Source organism: Cydia strobilella, chromosome Z, assembly GCF_947568885.1.
Source record: "Cydia strobilella chromosome Z, ilCydStro3.1, whole genome shotgun sequence".
In the NCBI taxonomy this organism is placed as follows: Eukaryota; Metazoa; Arthropoda; class Insecta; order Lepidoptera; family Tortricidae; genus Cydia; species Cydia strobilella.
In genome coordinates this window covers 51,824,374-51,844,713 of record NC_086068.1, presented here as the reverse complement: position 1 = coordinate 51,844,713, position 20,340 = coordinate 51,824,374, and the positions used below count along the sequence as shown (strand labels likewise).

General features: G+C 36.3%; 2 protein-coding genes across 4 annotated transcripts in view; both read left to right on the top strand.

The window, feature by feature from the left end:
- The first annotated feature begins 375 nt into the window (after positions 1-375).
- Positions 376-4,383, top strand: LOC134755005 (dynein regulatory complex subunit 5-like). The gene is made up of 11 exons (XM_063691485.1): positions 376-541; positions 613-863; positions 931-1,105; positions 1,963-2,140; positions 2,279-2,466; positions 2,941-3,088; positions 3,183-3,360; positions 3,446-3,659; positions 3,752-3,885; positions 4,009-4,098; positions 4,255-4,383. The coding sequence occupies exons 1-11, from the start codon at positions 376-378 to the stop codon at positions 4,381-4,383; spliced, it is 1,851 nt and encodes a 616-aa protein (XP_063547555.1).
- A 152-nt stretch (positions 4,384-4,535) lies between these two features.
- LOC134753949 (formin-binding protein 1-like) overlaps positions 4,536-20,340 on the top strand; it is a 96,121-nt gene continuing 80,316 nt past the window's right edge. For all 3 annotated transcript variants that reach the window (XM_063689978.1, XM_063689977.1, XM_063689976.1), the window contains exon 1: positions 4,536-4,757. In XM_063689978.1, the coding sequence (XP_063546048.1) occupies positions 4,734-4,757 (24 nt within the window). In that variant the 5' untranslated portion in view covers positions 4,536-4,733. The remainder of the gene's footprint in view (positions 4,758-20,340) is intronic.

The following is a 20,340-nucleotide window of genomic DNA, read 5'->3' as shown; positions in this document are numbered from 1 at the left end:
AATTTTTTAACTCTTTTTACTTAGTACTCATATTCTCTTAGAAAAATACTTCTGGATGTGATACCAGCGCGCAATTGTTTTACCCCAACTCGTAGAAGTAGATGAAATGTACAGTTTCACAATATAAATAGACGATAGACCAATGTTGTAACTGAATTTAAATCCTGGTATATGATTAGACAAATAACAAAATATACACTACTTAACAACATATACACAGCTTAATATAAACATAATAAACACTATAGTAACGATAGTAAGTAACCCTTAGTGACCAAACCAAAGATACAATACGTGTAACTTCACTCGCGTTGTTGTTTGATCATTACATCGATAACCAACATATCTGTTGGGATTTATTTATGTTTTTTCAATATGAAGTTGCAAGAAAGTATTAATTTTAATACTTATTTGGCTTACAAACCGCCAAAAAATATTGAATCAGATAGAAAATTAATATCGGAATCTTTTGTCTGGGACGCTAATCACCCGAAGACACTTGCAGTACTCTGTATTGAAAAATTAAGTGAAAACTGGATGGGTACGTAACTAAGATTTTTTTTACAACAGACTGCGTAACATTAATAATGCAACTTTGTGTTTAATTTTCAGGATATCCGAAGTTAGAGCATTTTACTGCGAAAGATAAGGACTTATTCTTACAAATATTGGATACGCAGGTACCTCTGCAAATCCTGGTGGATAACATTAAAAACGATATATTTTGGAAAAGATGTTATAAAACTCGATGGACTGATTCACCTCTAATTACAAATGAAAAAAGATGGATAAACGTTTTTATGGAAAAACATTATGCAGATATTTTAGAAAATATGAACCCTCGTCAATACGATCCCGAAAAGGTACAATTGTTTCCATTATTACTAAATTTACTTCTTACATTACACTTTACAGATTTAATTATTACAGGTTACTCTTCTAGTAAAGCTATGTGGACCGTATATTCAGTCATTAAGCATTCGAAGTTTGGTTCCGACGGATATTCCAATACAAAGAACGGTTTCACCTGAAATGGCCGATCTAATTACCAGCCAACAGCAGTCTGACACCAAGCCCCCGAAAAAGAACGAAATTCTTACCAGAGGTAATATTTTCCCTACCGGAGTAAAGGTCAAAGTTGCATTCCTCTTGGGAACAAAAAAAAATCGGGCAAAAATGTCCGGATGTTCTCCTAGATATTATAGATTGTTTGTCGATTCAAATTTTGGAAAATTTTCTACTTGCTGGAGTTTAAGAGCTGTATTACTCGCGTACCACTAGTTTACTATTCATAGAATAAATCTTATGGGGTCGTTGCGCTAGTTTCCGTCCATGCTCTAGTTTCTTCTAGTTCGTCCACTTGTCTGATTAGCAAATAATATATTTCATTTTTAATTTTCTACTTGCGAAATATCATTTTTATGTATATAGATATATTGTTTACACGTTAAGGATTGCAATAAGTCCAAATTTGTGCAGCAGTGTAGGTTTATATTAAAACTTCGTCAAGTGGACGAAAACTAGCGCAACGAGCAACGACCCTACCTTTAATTCTTGTATACCTATATATTGGTATGTTTCGGGGATCTCGGAAACGGCTCTAACGATTTCGATGAAATTTGCTGTATGGTGCTTTTCGGGGGCGAAAAATCGATCTAGTTAGGTCTTATCTCTGGGGAAATGCGCATTTTTGAGTTTTTATATATTTTCTGAGCAAAGCTCGGTCTCCCATCATTCATTCATCATTAGTTTATTAATGAGGTAAACGCCCATACTATGTGTAATGGTTCCAACTGACTTGAAACGAAATGAAGGTCAGTAGTGTATGGCATATTGTTTTTTTTAACGATATCATCGCCATCTGCGTTAAACTTTGCAGGTTTGTCGTCGTTAATTTATTAACTAATTAAATAAAGCAGTAACCAGCTTTCATTGTACATGTGTTTACTTATCAACTTTTAGATCATATATCTCTACACGCTGCTTTAGGCAGTTTATCAAATTTGGTCGAGTTGCATGTTACATATCAACTTCGATATATAGCCACAGAATATCGCAAAGATCAATTCCAATTTACAAATAATGATGCAAAGAATTTGGCTCGAGGCTTAGAGAAGTGTTCTCAACTTAAAATAGTGAGGTAAAGCTTAAGTTATTATTTTTATTTGTTTTATTTGGTATTTTGTATAAATGAAACCATTGAAACCAATTTCGGAAACTTATTATTATTATTAACTGATAACTTTTGTATTTATCTAAATGCATAATAATGTTGCAGGATTACTAGAAGTGATATGAATTGTCAAAGGGTTAAATATATCTTACGAGGACTTTCTGATAGTCAAAGTTTGGAAACTTTGGACTTTAGCCATTGTAAAATAGCAGACGAAGGGGCTGCTTCAATAGCAAAGTTTATGTTACGCCATGAAAATTTACGAAGCCTTATTTTAGCGGATAATATATTTGGTAAGTTACAAGTAGGTAAGTAGTGAACCTGTAAATTAAGTTTGAGTTTCATTCGTGTATTACGTATACTTACTGCCAAGCTTACCAAACAAATGTTTCTCTTAGCGCCACTTACACCATTTCACTAACCGGGGTTAACTGGTTAAACCGTTATTAACCCAGTGCCAAATTGTACTGGTAACTATGGTAACTTCAGGCTTAATCAATTAACCCCGGGTTAGTGGGATGGTGCTAGTGGCCCATACGAGTAATGCCTGTTATACGACCCCAAGATTAAAACAATTACTTGTGTGATGTTTCATTTGCTATTCCGGGTTACCTACGTTACGTTTCAATTCACTGAATGAGTCTTAGAGCTGTAAAGCATCTCCTCTCAGCTTGAAATATTTTTACAATTGGTGAACTTAAGACTTAAGCGTATCTACGTTGTGGTTGTGACAAGTTTGTTAATTTCTTAAACTTGTTTTAATTTAGGTCCTACAGGGATAGAAAGTATAGCACATGCGTTGAACCATGTTAACTGTAACATTCGCAATTTGGATTTGAGATTAAACTGCAGGCTTGGATCGGAGGGCATAGCTCACATCGCAGTAACAATAGCCAGAGGGTGTAATTTGACATCGTAATTAATTTTTTACTATGTTATACATACACATATAAAATATCTTAAAGATAAGCACTTAAAATGATCTCAATGTGAATAATATTTTTTCAAGCTTGAATATATCGGGATGTGGCATTAACGCAATGCCCCTAACCAGAGCACCAGCAGGTGTATGGTCAACAACAAGTGCTGATAGTCCTCCGACTTGCGGCGAGCTTTTAGCTAGAGCTATTGGCTTAGCTAAAACACCTTTACGAGCTTTGGATATAAGTGTGAACGATATTGGCTCTGTAAGACTCAGTTACAAATTCATACATTTCAACTATCATTGTACTTTCATAATTTTGTAACTCAATTTGTGTTTTATATTTTCAGCCAAGTGATAACAGTTTGTCGAATGCCATTTGCCTAAGTTACTTGATAGATGTCAACCTCAAAAGATCTGGTATGTCGTCAATGGCAATGGCTATAGGTGAATCGGCTGCTGCAGCACAAAGGTTAAGAAGAGAAGCAGAAAAGGGTATTCGATTTAGACGAAGTGCTGGGAGAGTTTTGCAAGCTCGAAGAGTAGCTAAAGGAATGAATATAGGTATTTTATCGAATTACTTTCTTTCATATATTCCATTTACGAAAGAATTGTAAGAAAATAATATAATTTTATTATAAATCATTAAATTACAGATGCGGATCCAATATTGTTAGCACAACAAATCTCAGCTCGTCCTTCTATAGTATCAGTTACGTCAGAGGATGGTATTTACTGTATGCAAACGCAACCACTACCAGCAGATTTTAGCTTTGTTCCTATGATGAAGGTAAATAAAGTCAAATTGAATGTTATCGGCTGAGATTAAAGTCCAATCTGTAAATTATCAAAACCCTCTCTCAAAGTATCATTTGTTTTTGGAAACATGTAATTAATTACTTATTTATTGCAGAGTCCTTTACCATCGTCCCGAACTTCGTCAATTACTGGCCCTCCGACGTCAAGACGATCCAGCCATCATATGATTATAGAACCAGTAAAAGTTTTGTTTTGATATAATATATTCATTTATTTATTTTTATTGTTTAAATTAGTTACACAGCATTACACCAATACATAACAATATATAACATACATACATACATAACAATTTTATAATCATAGTTGATGAAGACATTAATAATTTTATCTTTTTTAGGAAATACGACGTAGTGCATTAGTTCGTCGAGGTTCAGATGGATCATTGTTGCAATCACGCAGTGAAAGTGGCCCACGACACATAAAAATATTTGTTTCTAATGAGCTTGTTAGCTCTGAACATTACTAGTCTTTAAGTTTTTCTATTGTTTTTATATTAAACAAATAAACAAATAAAAATGAATCTTATTTATTACCCTGTAGTATCGATAATACTTTTTAACTGGCAACACTATCCATAGACAAGTGGGTACTCTTTTATTTTTTGTTTGATTTTGATTTGCTTTTCACTTCACGATAGTCAGCGGTGCAGCAAGTTTCTGTGTCACATTCGTCAGCCATGTTTTTCTTTGGAATGTGTTGAAATGGTGGTAGTGATAAAATTTAATTAATACCGTGAACTTACTTGAAATACTGGAAACTGTGAGTGTAGTTTCAATGTGTTATTTGTTTGAGTGAGTTGACATCACTGCTGTGAAAATGAATTGGGGCACGGAGCTTTGGGTAAGTTAAATGTTCGCAAGTTCAGTTGGCTACTGCATTTGAATTTACATTGTTTTAACTTTACTAATGTTTACTGCCGTCTACATATGAGTTTCCATTTGTGTTATAACTCATAAATTAAACAAATTATTTAATAAAAGATGCAGCTCTGTTATGTCTTTATCGTGAGAATACAGAATGCGGCTGCATAGTAGAAAGTAATATTTAGGAGACTCACTACATTTGCCCTAACATGGTATTTTCGTGGGAAGTTGAAGGTGGTACTATAACGGCAATCCTGTTCGTACATTAATTTACTTGCTCTTAATTTATGTGGTTTCTTTATGTAGTTAGACAAAATAATAATTACCTATATTACTGTGCATACAAGCTCATGTCATGGAAATAAATGATCGTAGAATTAGGTTCATGTTAATGGATTGTCACAATGCGCTTAATTGCTTAAGTTATTTAGCTAATTATTATGGTCTTTGTAGTGTACCATTAATCTCTGCTAACAAAAACACACATTGTGTTTCAATAAGGACCTTTTTATCTAAAATCCCAACAGAAATTCTGATAGAATGCTCCTTATTGCACATAAAGCATGCGTACCCTTCTCTAATGGAAAGCCACCAATTTCTAGAGTATGCAAGAGTGATAAAGGTAGATTACAAAATTTCGCGGTAGGCCTTCTGGCTTTTAATTTTTAGGGTTCCGTACCCAAAGGGTAAAAACGGGAACCTATTTCTAAGACTCCTCTGGCTGTCTGTCACCAGGCTGTATCTCATGAACTGTGATAGCTAGACAGTTGAAATTTTCACAGATGATGTATTTCTGTTGCCGCTATAACAACAAATACTAAAAACCGAATAAAATAAATATTTAAGTGGGGCTCCCATACAACAAACTTTTTTGCGTTATGGTATGGAACCCTTCGTGCGCGAGTCCGACTCGCACTTGGCCGGTTTTTTAGATTATTTCAAGATGTAGCAAGACTTGATAACCAAATACATAGGTAGGCTACCTTCAAAAACTTTTGTGCATAAGAAACACCACCTTTAATAAATATATATTAAATATAAGAGTATGGTTCTTAATTGCAAGCACTAAAGATCTCTCTTCCTCACTTTCTACAATAACTTGTGGAAGAGGGACAGTCGCTGTGTGCATGTGTTTGCAATGTTAATGTATAGCACCTCATGTTACAATGGTGTTTTATTGCTTGTATTTAGTAGTAAACACCTTATTGCACAAAACAAGTACATAACACAGAGATGATACAGTAAATGTGTACAAAGGCGAACTTATCCCCTTAAGGGATCTCTTCCAGCTAACCTTTATTTAGCTGTGATATGGATGTCATATATGTTTCTATACCTATATTGTAACTGTGTAATTGAGTATTAGCTATGTGAAAATCTGGTGCTTGAATGGGCATTAGTTTGCGCTAGTTTCCGTCCATGCTCTAGTTTTCGTCCACTTGACGGATTAGCAAACAATATATTTCATTTTTAATATGCTTCTTGCGAAATATAATTTTTATGTAGATAGATATATTGATATTGATTAGACATAAAGGATTGCAATAAGTCCAAATTTGTGCAACAAATGTAGGTTTATTTCTTCAAGTGGACCGCTTATATTATAAGTTTGACTGTTGATATGTTTTATAAAAACCTTTGTAATTAGGTAATTTCTGACACCATAAGTTTGTTTAGTCATTAGTATCATCATCTTACAGGTTAATTCGTTGTTTCAACATTACTATGTTATGTATCATCAACAAAACGAGGTCTCGCATACCAGGTTAACTATTCAGAATTAATGGTTTTTCCTTACAAAGTTCAGAGTAATTTTCTAGTCCGGGTATGAGTTAGGTACATACTTGTGTTTTGACGTCAGAGAGATGGCATCAGCCCAACGCGTCGCGTTTTGAACTGCTTATTTGTCTTTTTATCCTACTACGGCTAAGCAAAAATGTCATTTTTGATTACTAACGTCCCGGCCACGACATTGGTCTTAGCGACGGGCAGTTCGACGGGCAACGCAACAAAGTAGAGCAAAGCCATGATGAGCATACCACGTACATCGCTGTAGCTAGGCTCTCGAGACTGATTTTCTAGGTTTAAATCAATTAAAAACATAAATGCGTACATGTTCTTGCTGCGCGAGTATTGGTTAGACCTTTTTATAAAAATCAAATAATAAATATTATAGGACATTCTTACACAGATTGACTAAAGTCCGACGGTAAGCCCAAGGAGGCTTGTGTTATGGGTACTCAGACAACGATATATATAATATATAAATACTTAAATACATAGAAAACACCCATGACTCAGGAACAAATATCTGTGCTCATCACACAAATAAATGCCCTTACCTGGATTTGAACCCAGGACCATCGGCTTCACAGGCAGGGTCACTACGCACTAGGCCATACCGGTCGTCAAAAAATAAATAAAATAAAAATAGTTTTGTGTATCACACACCAAACTCCTATAATGGATTGGTTTATTAAGCGGCGATAAGTTGGTGCTTAAGTTAACCCAAATAGAATATAATAATTGTAGTCAATGCAAAAGTTAAAACCGATTCTACGACTAGCTTACATTGTGGGATTCAACAAATCTATCTACATGTGACAGCAGATGTCTGCTGTACAATCTAGAGCGATGGAAGCTTTACTGCCAGTAGTGCCAATTTTTATATGATACCATTGAATCAACCACCTAAGGATTGCTATGGACAACTAAGGAACCGCATATTTTGCTCTCAAAGGTAGAACGTGCTATCACATCTCTCAAATGTGGGAAATTACCGGGAAAAGATGGAATTCCAGGAGAACTGTTGAAGAATCAGGGGCACAAAGGAACATCGGTACTCTTGGATATATACTCAGTATTCATTTCATTCCATAAAAACAGCTCCACGATTGCGGATATTACAGAACCATCGTCCTACTGGTCTCAATCATCAATGAACTGCTCTGCCACAATCTCTATCCTCAAATCCCAGAGGAACAGTCCGAATTTGTCAACGGTAAGGGTCTCGCATTAAACAGGAATAAAACAAAGATCATGGTGGTGGATCGTGCTGAACACATGCCTCAACATTAAAGGGGAACATTATTCCGGGCGTGGAAACTGCATCACTACATCTATATCTGGATGCACAAGTGAACCTGGAAAGCAGTTGCGCACCAGGGATAAAGAGATGCATTGGAATGGCCAAGGATGCTATGACTCGCCTAAATAAAATATGGAAGATATCTATTGACACCAAAGAGGGATATAATAAGATAGAGCGGTACTGTCAAAGTAAATTTTGTAACCACAGAAAATTCACTGCCATCTATCGATACACTCTAAAACTAAAAATGAAGATTTATAAAAATACGTTAAAATGTATTTAAATATGGATAAATGATTTTTTTATTTGCATTAATTATTATCATATGATTTTATTAATTATTTATTTATTTAATTTTATTTAATAAAATACAGAGTATTCTTACAATAATCATAGCCCCGCAAAACTCAAAAAAGAGTTTGACTGTGGGGTCATCAGTCTCTAGTTATATATGTACTTAACTTAATTTTATAGTAGTGCAATTACTACAAAATAGTGTAGTGTGTTTTTAACATAGATTTAAATTTAGACTTCTTATTTTCACATCTTATGGCTTTGGGCAAATGTTCTTTAACGGATATGCGTTAAAATTATAAATAACAAACGAAACCGTCAACGCCTTCTATACGAGAGTAGGCCAAAACTAGTGACGCCATCTGATCGAGAATCAAATTTTCGTGATTTTCGAGGCACGTTTTTTCCTTAGACTGTATCCATCTATTACGGAGTTATATCTATCTTTGATTGACACCAAAATTCAGTTGATGTGGGTCCTGGTATTCCACATCCTCCTTTATGATGCAGAGACATGGACCATTATGGCTCGCGAGGGGCAAAGGATTGACGCATTGGAAATGTGGTACTGGAGTGGAGGCGCATATTGCGGATACCCTGAACCCAAGACGCACCAACCAGTCAATTCATTTGCAACTTCAAGTCAAGACCCGTCTCTCCACGATATGCCAACAGTGAATGCTTGTATATATATTTTTTGTATTGTATTCATTTAATTCAAGCAACATGGCTCATAAAAGCTTTGAAACATAAAGATCTATTAAAAATTAAAATACAAACTTAAAAATTAAAATATGTATTATATTTAACCCACATAGGGCGAAAGGGAATATGAGGGCCCATAAAAGATATCACTGTTGGGAGAACAGTGAAGGCAACCGTCTAGGCGAGTCTCCAGATGAACAGATCAATAATTAAACACTCATCATGCACAAAATTCTGCTGTGTTGGGAGAAACGCCATGGACAAAAGTAGAAGGTATCAATATCACCAAAGATAGATATAACAACGTAATAGATGGATACAGTCTAAGGAAAAAACGTGCCTCGAAAATCAAGAAAATTTGATTCTCGTTCAGAGGGCGCTACTAGCTTTGGCCTACTGTCGTATAGATGGCGTTGACGGTTTCGTTTGTTATTTAACAATTTTAACGCATATCAGTAAAAGAACATGGGTCAAAATCATGAAAATAATTAATGCAAATAAAAAGAAGCATTTATCCATATTTAAATACATTTTATCGTATTTTTATAAATGTTCATTTTTAGTTTTAAAGTGTGTCGACAGATGGCAGTGAATTTACTGGGGTTACAAAATTTACTATGACAGTACCGCTCTAGTATAAGTTACTCTATGATATCATACATGCTAAATGTACTTCACCCAGTAATGACCAAGATCCTAAGTCATGAGGGAATGACCGAACATAGAGATTGTACGGTAATATTTTACTTATTTTTTTTAATTAGCCCGTTTATCTCAGTCTCAAAATTTCCCGATTTCCCGGGAATTCCCGAGACTGATCTTAACCCAGTCCCGGGAAATTTAAAACCTTTCCCGAGACTGATTTTGCACGCCCTAGTATTCAAGTGTTAAAAAAATTGTCTTTATCGAGTGGCTCTTCAGTGCCTAAAGCAGCTCATATTTAGGAAAAAAAAAACATCCCGAAAATTTTTATGTGTACCACTCCCTCCACACACTATCTTCTTCAACCTAGCGTTTTCCCGGCGTTTTCCTACTCAATCCACACTATAATGAGTTATAAGTACACGAGAATGAGTGTAGAAACATTAATATTATTATTATATACTCCAACGAGTATTTACACAAACCTGTACTCGGATCAAAAAGAGTTTTGAGCTATCCACAAAAATGTTTCTTTAATTAAGGTAAGTAAAAACAAAACTACATATATTATATGTATGTCTGTTATTAATCTACTTTTGTAATACGTTATCGCGCGCGAAACGTCTAAAATTTTTTGTTCTTTGACTCACCGCCTACTACCTGCCGCCGGTAAGCCAGTTCGCGTCGCTCTGAGTCGTGGTACCGCTCCCCGCACCCGTGTTTTTGTTCCCGTCGGCGTCGCCCGCCGCGTCGCTCATCGCCGTCGCCGGTTGCTCGAGTCATCTCGAGTAAATTCGCGCGAACATTCGCCGGGAGCGAAGGTTCGTGGCGCGCTTCTTAATTCGCATTGCTTTTGTTTTGTTTGCTCGTCGCTGTCGCAAGTCGCGCAATGTCGTGGCCAGGCAGTAAGACTTTCAATGAAGAGCTTTTATTTGCAAGAAAAATTCTTGTTCATAATGTAATAGTGCACATTTTTGTTGGCACTACTTTTGATTTATACACACCAGACAAGTCTGGTCGTCTTACGGCCCGGCCACGATATCGCGCGGCGGCGGCAGCGGCGAGCGGCGGCCATAGGTGGGAACGAAAGGTCCGATCGCTGTGTCTTGCTTCAACCTATGGCCGCCGCGCGATGTCGTGGCCGGGCCGTAATACGTCTACTTCTCTTTTCAGTCTTTTGGTTTAGACTTTCTCTCTCTATTAGAAATATATCGTTTCTGTTTTTACTGTAAGTTTTTCCTATTCGAATTGAAATGAAGTGGCTGGGTACACGTATGCAATTATAGACAACGTATGTATAATGAATTAATTATATCAACTCTGATTCATGACGGTTCCGAACAGAGTTAACAATGGTTCTTGGTTTGAATAATATCTGTGTATATTGTGTGCTAATACACGTACCGACTGCTTTCAATTAGGTATTGTAACGAATACTTACCTAGTATCTGTAAATTAGAGGAAGAGGAGCAAAATAGCTTAGTATATACATATTTGTAGCAATGACATTGTATTCAAAAATTTTTTTTGGTACTTATTAACGCTATAATCAAACAACATTGTAAACCTAAACCTATGAAGTATAAGCTTCATATAGGTAGATTCATAAGAGCGCGCGGCGCTAGCTTTTGTGTATCTAGCTGTAAATGTATGTATGTATGTATATATGAATTTCATGTTAACCATTATTTTTGTACAATAAAGTGATTTACTACCACCTACTATATACCTAGTCGGCTCATAAGTTCTGTCATATACATAGTATCAAATAAAATCAAAAGTTTAAGTTTATTCCGTATAATTTTTACAGCGTTTGAAAGCTTATAAACTAGAGAATCTAAATGTATAACATTTATTCAAAATGACCGCCATAATTATCTACACAGGCTTGAAGTCTTCGTGGCCAGTCGTCAATGGATTCACGCACCACTTTCATGTCGATATTGGCCACTGCCGTAGCAAGAGATTTTTTCAGCGAGTCTAGATTTGCATGAGGTTTTGAGCACACCTTTTCCTCTAAATACTGCCATATTTTATAGTCTAAAGGATTAAGATCTGGGCTAGAGGAGGGCCAATCTTCATGCCGTATAAGTTCGATTTTATTGGAGGCGAGCCAGGCTTGTGTAGACTTTGCCTTATGGGCTGGAGCAGAGTCCTGCTGGAAAACCCAATGCTGGTTTAGAAACATCGTATGGGATAGTGGTTTCACAATATTAGTCAACACCGTGTCTTGGTACACTTTGGCACTAGTTTTTACTCCTTTCTCACAAAAATGCATACTAGTGACGCCCGCATAAGAAACTCCCAGCCAAACCATCACAGATGAAGGGTGATGACCTCTTTGAATACGGGGAATGCTATTAGACGCTTCTTTACTATTGCGAGCGTACACTCTATCATTTTGTTTATTACAGTTTTCTTCTATGTCAAAAATTTTCTCGTCCGAAAACAGTATACAACGGTGCTTATTTTTAGCGTACTTCTTCAATAAAGCTTTAGATCTTTTAAGCCTTAAAACTTTAAGCCGACCATTGAGAAGATGGCCAGTTTTTCGTTTATAAGCACGAAGTCTCAGGTCTTGATTAAGCACTCTTTTCACCGTGTTTTTGCTCAAACCCATCTGGAGGGCCATAACTTTTTGTTTCCTAGCGGGATTTCTGGCAATGCGTGCCCTAATTGCTTGTACAACCGCTGGAGTCCTAGCTGTACGCGGACGACCGCTTCTTTTCTTGTCATTTAAACTAGAGACCTCACTGTATCTTTCTATGGTACGATACACAAATCTTAGAGAGAATTTTAAATTTTCAAGTAGCTTAAAAATTTTAGTAGGTATATATAGGTATATGTGCTAAAAAAATTGTTACCGATATTTTAAGAGATGGTACTTTACATTAAAACAATTAACTTGAAATAAAGAAGAAAACTTTTCATATGATTTTTAGGGTTCCGTACCTCAAAAGGAAAAAACGGAACTCTTATCACTCGTGCGTCTGTCTGTCCGTCTGTCACAGCCTATTTTCTCCGAAACTACTGGACCAATTAAGTTGAAATTTGGTATACATATGTAAGTTTGTGACCCAAAGACGGACATGTAACGTAAACAAATGAATTTTAAACATGGGGGCCACTTTTTGAGAAAATTAAAAAAATAAAGTGTTTCAAACTATATCGTGTTACATATCAAATAAAAGAGCTCATTGTGAGGATCTCAAATATATATTTTTTTATAATTTTAGGATAAACAGTTTAGAAGTTATTCAAGAAAATAGGCAAAAAATGACAATTCCCCCCTTAATCTCCGAAACTACTGGGTCTAAAATTTTGAAAAAAATACACAAAATAGTTCTTTACCTATAGATTACAGGAAAACCTATCTTCTTCTTCTTTTCGTGTCGTGGTTCCATTTTTATTTTTATACGATGGATGCCCAGTAGGCAGCGGTGTTGACAGCCCTGGCTGTCGCGTCCCTCAGATCCTGGCATTGCGTCTGGCGGCACAATTCCGAGAGGAGTAGCGCCTTGTCTTGAGATAAGCCCTCTATATTAATAGAGATGACTGTCAGGACTGGCTCTGAAAAGTGCCGTCTATCGTATATATCTCGTTGATCGCATGTATAACTTGGTGGAACTATCGTGGTGAAAGGATTAGCCGCTCGATAAATGAATACGGAACGTTGCTCGGGGTACGCCAGACGCTGTGTTACAATCGTAAAGGCTTCGAGTGCGTCTTGCGGGGAGGCTCCTTTCATGTACCCCAAGGAAAACCTATTAGAAATGTGCAGTCAAGTGTGAGTCGGACTTAATTACTTAGTTTTTGATCCGACCCCTACGGTTTTTTTAGAAATTTCACTCACGTTTCACATAAAAAATACATTGTTTAAATTGTGTAATGTACGGAACCCTTGGAACGCGAGTCCGACTCGCACTTGGCCGGTTTTTTTGTTTTCATTTACCCAATAAAAAAACTAAATTATTAATCTTCTTAAATTTAAGAGGTATTCTCTTGTCGGTGGAGTATTTTCCATTTCTCCCCCTCGTATGCCATATCCTTGACCTCTTGATACAAAACGACACCTGCTTTTTCTTTTATTTGGTCCACGTAGCTACGTCTTGGTCTGCCCTGCCTCTCTTCTTTTTATCTTGCCGAAGGCGTATGGAAGGTATAAATTAGACGGAGAAGATAAAATGAAGAGGTATTACGTAGAGAGAAGAGGATGATACCTGAACACCATCAACAACAGACGGGGAAAAATGATTGGACACTTGATACGGCACGACAACTTCTCTAAATTATTAATTTATGTAAAAATAATCATTAATCATCATGTGCATTTAACTGACACGATGTTTTAACACTTCCTGTCATGTCAACAATTGTTTTTACCCCTTTTGGTGTGGAAACACTCGGCCCGTGGGGTCCCGGTGCCCTAAAAATTTTCGGAGCCTTATAAAAGAGGCTGGTGGATGTGACTGGGGACTGTAGGGCTGGCAGCTTTCTCGCACAGCGCATTAGTATTGCAATTTGCAATTCAGCTGGTAATGCTGCCAGCATCTACGGCACCTTGCCGAGGGGTGAATTTTTATTTTAGTTTAGGTTTAGGATACCATAATTTAGTTACGTTTAGTTTATAAGTTTTGATACACTATTTATATTTATTTGTTCCAATAAAGATGTTTAATGGTATTTTTTTTGTCTTAAATGTCATAATCAACGTGTCATTTGATTTATCAACGTGAAGTGGCCAGTTAAGTGTTAGGTGAAAGAGGTTCTAGGATCTGTTCAATGAGACCTCTCATTTAATTATCTCAATAACAGGGTGTTTTTACGTAGCAAATTTGTGTTCTAATTTTCTCCAAAAATCATCATAACACCTGTAATGTTTCTTACTAAAATATGCTCTAGGAGACGAACCGAGTACTGTAAACATATTGGTAACTAATTTGTTAGCACTTTATATATCGCGTAATCAAACATCAAACATTTATTCAGCAAATAGGCCACAGGGGCACTTTTACATGTAAATTTTTACAAACAATAAAATTAACCCAAAATTACAAAAAACAATTACATAAATATAAATGTCAAATTACACAAGAAAAAAAAACTAATAAAAACTATACAAATAACAGAAGTACTAAAATTGTTTAGAAATGTAAAAGTCTCTAGGTTTCAGAGATAAAATGTATATAATAATAAAAAAGATCATCAAATTATCCAGAGATGTAAAGGGTCTCCGAGACTTGAATTGTTTTATAATTAATATCTTCAAAAGCACAATCGGATTAGGACTAACCACCTAGTATATTCCTGAAATTTGGTATGTATGTTAATTTAAAGGTCTCTTTTTTATGTCCACACTATTTGACATTTGGGGACTTCGAGGAACCGCCACACATTTTAGAAAATGTGTACAAGTTTGGAGAAATTTGCATTTTACTCGTAATCTAAGTTCGAAACAATATGATGTAAGGCAACATTAAAGCCGATTAAAGTTTTTTTGTGTTCCGCTTGTCAATGTTAACTCGGTGGCCATTCATCATCAGGACTCTCTGAACATGGTTCAACTCCTGGTTTAGATGTAGCGAGTCACACAGAGCGTGTGCTCGATTGGTCAGTGATGCCACAACCAAGTTTAACTGTCTGGGATGTAGGTGCGAGCTCGCGTGTAAATAGCGGCCCGTGTGAGTCGGTTTCCTATAGACTGAGTGTCCCAACATGCCACAACCTTTAACATTCAGTCGCACATCAAGAAACGCAATACTCCTTTCGAACAATACAAAAGGTAATCACGGTCCTTATCCCGGTCAATATAAGTCTACTAACAACCTACCTTTTGACTCAGTTGTTTGAATCATTCAAACTTGTCAACATCATTGAGACTCCACTTAAACTATCGTGAGACATATTTCAAAATATTTATCAGTACGGTTTTTACTCACTATTATGTTTAGTCGCTTTTGGCGACATGTTTCGGATTCTTTGGGAATCCATCCTCAGGCACGAGTGTCCGCGGCGGTTGTACGTCGTGCACAACCAGCGACTAAACATAATAGTGAGTAAAAACCGTACTGATAAATATCATTGAGACACGTTCAAGTTAACTAAAAATATACGTTTAATAAGACAAAGCATTAAACAATAATGTTAACCATACACATATGTGTTGCAAAATAGACGGGACGTCCTTGGCGCAGGAGCGGAACGTAAAAGTGACGACCGTAGGATCCTCTACGTCAATTGTGTAGAGATGTAGGTACTCTCATACTGGTGCCAGAGATGCGGTCGGCAGATACGTGCATGACCGGAACCTTAAGCGATGCGTTTTGCATACACAATGCTGTTTTAAGATCGTGAGGATCTCGACAGAGACCTTTTGTCAAATAATCCTGCATTACAAACTAATGTTGGGGTTTGGAATCCCCACCATTTCAATTTTTAAGATGCTGCTTGAGCTTTGTTAACTTCTTAAATATCAGTCTTCTGTAGATACGTTCGTTCTTTCTAAAGAGTAGGTACTTAATTTTTTAACTACAAATTTTGTCAGGGGTAACACAATTCAGAGCGTGTTTTTTTTCCATAGATGTCACCGTGCTTTAGATAAGTGCCTACACAAGAACTATCAAAGCATCGATGTTCTCTACTGTTTGTTAATCTTATAAATCAATGACGGAAGCAGTCTTATTATAGGAATCAAGTCTTTTAAGGCACAATTAAAAAACCTCGAAATTGGAACCGAAGAATACACGACTAAAACCACTGATTCATGTTCTTAAAACTGTAGTTATTCCCAACTCTTATATGTATAAACTCCCTGTGCGTATACATAAATTGTACGGATTAATGCTTTGATATTCGAATAGTGAATTATGTAAAAATAATTAAAATATAGTGCCTCGTTTCCTCATCAAGGCATACATAAATATTTTCTTATAAGATTTTTATAATTTTGATATAACACTCACTGAGAGAACACTCTCGCTCTTACATGTCCAAACCTCACTGGTAATGCTGTTTCGAATTACGCTTATGCGTGGAAATGGCTAGAAAGTTTCACCTTAAAAGGCCTTGGACGCGACTGCTCGTGCGCGAATATAGTTTCAATGAAATAAAAGACCATTATTGTTTCTAAATCTGAATAATTTTACACCTTCATTAAGTTATTACATTTGCTCTATGAAAAATGAAACCGATCGCGTTTCGATGTAAAAGGAGAATAACTTTACGTGGAGGTCATTCATAATACTTGTACGTCTTAGGGATTGAGTAGGTTATAGAAAGGTCGTTGATCTTTCTAGATAGATAGATAGCGTTCTACGCATATAACCGGCCGGTATTGATATTGCAGTATCCGTTTTGTAATGTATGCGAGAGTGGTCAACGCCGGCGAGCCTGGCCGCTACAAGCCGCTGCTGGTTGGCGACCCGCATTCCACTCAGTCTAGAGTACTGACCAGTTGAATTGTTGTGAAATGAGAACATTTGTAACTTACCACCTTCTCTGTGTACTAATATATAATTCAGGAGTTCCCGTTTAAATTAGCAATGTTTTTAACAGTTTTTGGTGTGCTTAAAAATGACTAATTAGTCTTATCTTTTTGCGGCGAATTACTATGATTAACCCTTTAATAACGTCGTATTTGATAGTAACATCTAAAATAAGATAACTTCAAAGATAAAATGTGCTTGACATTGCGTATTAGGTATTATCACTATCAGACAATATGGGTTTTGTTTGTAAACACTCGTCACTTGCCGATTGTCTACAATATTTTCGCTACCTATGTTTTTATAAATTAAGAATAAAGAGCAGGTGTTACACAATCGAATTGGGTGCGATGTCCCTGAACCAGTTCGCTTATGTTTCGTAACGTGACCTGGATACTGGCTGCAGTGGCTACAGTCTGATAGGCGTTGTATATGATCAGCTTTCTCAAAGTAGATGCTCTGCCGTGTTGATATCGATATTTATTACACCAATCCTGTTGTAAATCTTTCCGAAATAGTTTAAATACGGTCTTTTCAGGGTTCCGTACCAAAAAAGGAAAAAGGAACCCTTATGGCGCGTCTCTGTCCGTTTGTCTGTCACATCGCTAAACATCTGGAATTACTTACGCTATCGATTTGGAACTTAGAACAGCAAGAAAAATTTCAAAGTCTTTCAAATTTGTTACTATATGAAAGAGCTGGTGTTGCACATTCTAAAACCTTTGTTTATATTTTTGACAGTAAAAAAAAATTGAGAATTTATGAAAAAAAAATACCATTAATAATAAAAATACTAATCCTGCCTGTGGTGTAGGTTTCAACAGCTAATTTTATTGAAGTGTTTCGGAGTTCGTGCTTCTAGTGATTTTAGGGTTCCCTCTTTTATTCGTTATCGTCATTTTGACACGCTTCGCTCTATACGCTCTAATAAAGCTAAAGCTATTCCCACAAAGCAGTTATTTCTTCATACATACACAGGTATATCATTTATTAAAGTGGTATGTTTATTAAACACTATTTCAATTACCTTGTTTAGAAAGAGCTCTTTAACACAAAATGAAATGAAACGCTTTAAATAATGATATGATATATCGAATTAAACAGTGATAAAACTGTCTGTACTCCATCGCTATATCTTTTACACTACAAACTAGAGGTGTGTAAGTAAATTGATTTACCGTACCAGCAACGCCCAATTATACATACCTCTCGCGTTTCCCTCCTAACATTTTAATTTTTACCTCACATGTTATTATAACGGAATCCTAACCTAAAACATCACGAAACATGCCCTTATCTACAATTAACTTTATTTTAAAAATGTTGTACAGTTAGGCACGTTGATTACATTTTCAATCTCGGCTGTGGCACCGCCTTTTATTACCAATGATTAGGCGAATTCACATATCTGCTTAGAGTACAGTTAGGTATTTCAACAAAAAGTATTTATTGGCTGTTATTTTTTGCGGTCTCACTCGTCAAGATGTCTGTGTTCAATACATAGGATTTGCAGTCAAGTGTAAAAATATGGGTGCACAAATTATACTCAAAAGTATGTCCCATAGCTCTTAATGTCAGCGAATTAAGGTGAGAGCTATGGGACATATTTTTGAGTTAGTTCTTTACACCCATATTTTTACAATTGACTGTCTAATATTAAGCAACTAGGAAAAGTGACACTGGAAATTACAATTGTCTTAAGAGTTATTATTATGTATGTACTTATATAAAATGTTCAGTTTTTAGGCTTCCGTACCCAAAGGGTAAAAACGGGACCCTATTACTAAGACTCTGCTGTCCGTCTGTCTGTCTGTCACCAGGCTGTATCTCATGATCCGTGATAGCTAGACAGTTGAAATTTTCACAGATGATGTATTTCTGTTGCCGCTATCACAACAAATACTAAAAAGTACGGAACCCTCGGTGCGCAAGTCCGACTCGCACTAGGCCGGTTTTTGTATTAATACTCATATCTCTGTCTAACGACCCTAACGTAAACATTAATCAATTACTCCATTGATCGAAGCGTTAGCGAGGGTCCGTTTTAACTTGGACAATTACGCTTTCGGTGTTATCCTCTACAGGTCGCAATTCTATACAGATTCTCGTGAAATTTTGTGACCAGATCCTATGATCAAATAGATTTTTTTTGGTCCATCCAGTTTTTGGAAATTTTTCAAAATGCGGAAATTGGCATAAAGGACTAATAGCGTCTATGGCGCTTAAGTGTAAGTCCTGAGTTGACGCTCGAGTTGAGCGTGCAGCGGGGCGGGACGTGCGGCGTGCATGTTAAACAAATGCAAACGTATAGGAGCGGCCTTAGTGCACGCTACTCACATCACTTGTGAGCCCGACGCCACGCTGCACGCCCCGCCGAACGCTCCGACCATTGTGAGTTCACTGTGATAATGACTCAACGAACTAAGTATTTTTCACTTTTACATTTTCTAAGCTTATCGCGAGGTCTACAGCTCACAGAGCCACTGGTATTAAATTCGTTACTTAAGTAAAGGGAGCTTTTGCAATTCTCTATTCTAATAGATTATATGACACTGCTTCTATGTTTTGTGTTGAGATGCTATCATAAACATAACGCTGCAGTTGTCGATAGTAAAGTTATTGTTTTCATAACATCGTGATGTTCGTACGACTGGCTATGATGATTCCTATCGTGGCAAAATCTATGAGTGTAGTGGTATACGTATTGGAACGGGGTATGATCATTTTATTGACAATTTAATTATTATTATTTTTTGTTATTATTATTATTCCAATGTTTACATTGAAACCCAATTTTATAATTGTATATATTTCTGACATATCTATTGTATAAGGTAAATTACGCATCTATGACAATGTATGATTAATACAAATAAAAAATATGAATATAGTGGTTTTCTGGAAGATATCATTCTTAATTAGCGACAAGACTGCTTTAAAATATCTGGTGCTTACGTCTACATTAAAACTTGTGTTCTGAAATTGTTCTTTAAAATCATACTGTATAAACATGACAGAAGCCATAACAGATTTTGAATCGATTCCGTAGGCACTGGCTAAGAGAAAGAATAAACCACCACGTGCGCGACGAGTATGTTCATTTCGTTCGCGGTGACGCGGTGTGTTATTATTTTTTAACCCGTTATGAAGTGGAAGGGTCTTGGTGATGGCACTGGTGATATATTAGCAAGTTGTGTACTGTGCTACTGTGTGTACAGTCAATATCAAATAGATAGTAGCCAAATATATCGTAACACACATTTGTTACAACATAAATAAGGAATAAGGATAGGTATACTTGGCCACTTTCGCCGTTACTTGTTGGCAAATGCAGCTTAACAATG

What these genes read in the sequence shown, in the direction of transcription:
- LOC134755005 (XM_063691485.1), top strand. Translation starts at nt 376, where the DNA reads ATGAAGTTGCAAGAAAGTATTAATTTTAATACTTATTTGGCTTACAAA. An exon ending in GCTTTGTTCCTATGATGAAG is followed by an intron (nt 3,886 to 4,008) that starts GTAAATAAAGTC and finishes TATTTATTGCAG; the next exon opens with AGTCCTTTACCATCGTCCCG. An exon ending in TGATTATAGAACCAGTAAAA is followed by an intron (nt 4,099 to 4,254) that starts GTTTTGTTTTGA and finishes TATCTTTTTTAG; the next exon opens with GAAATACGACGTAGTGCATT.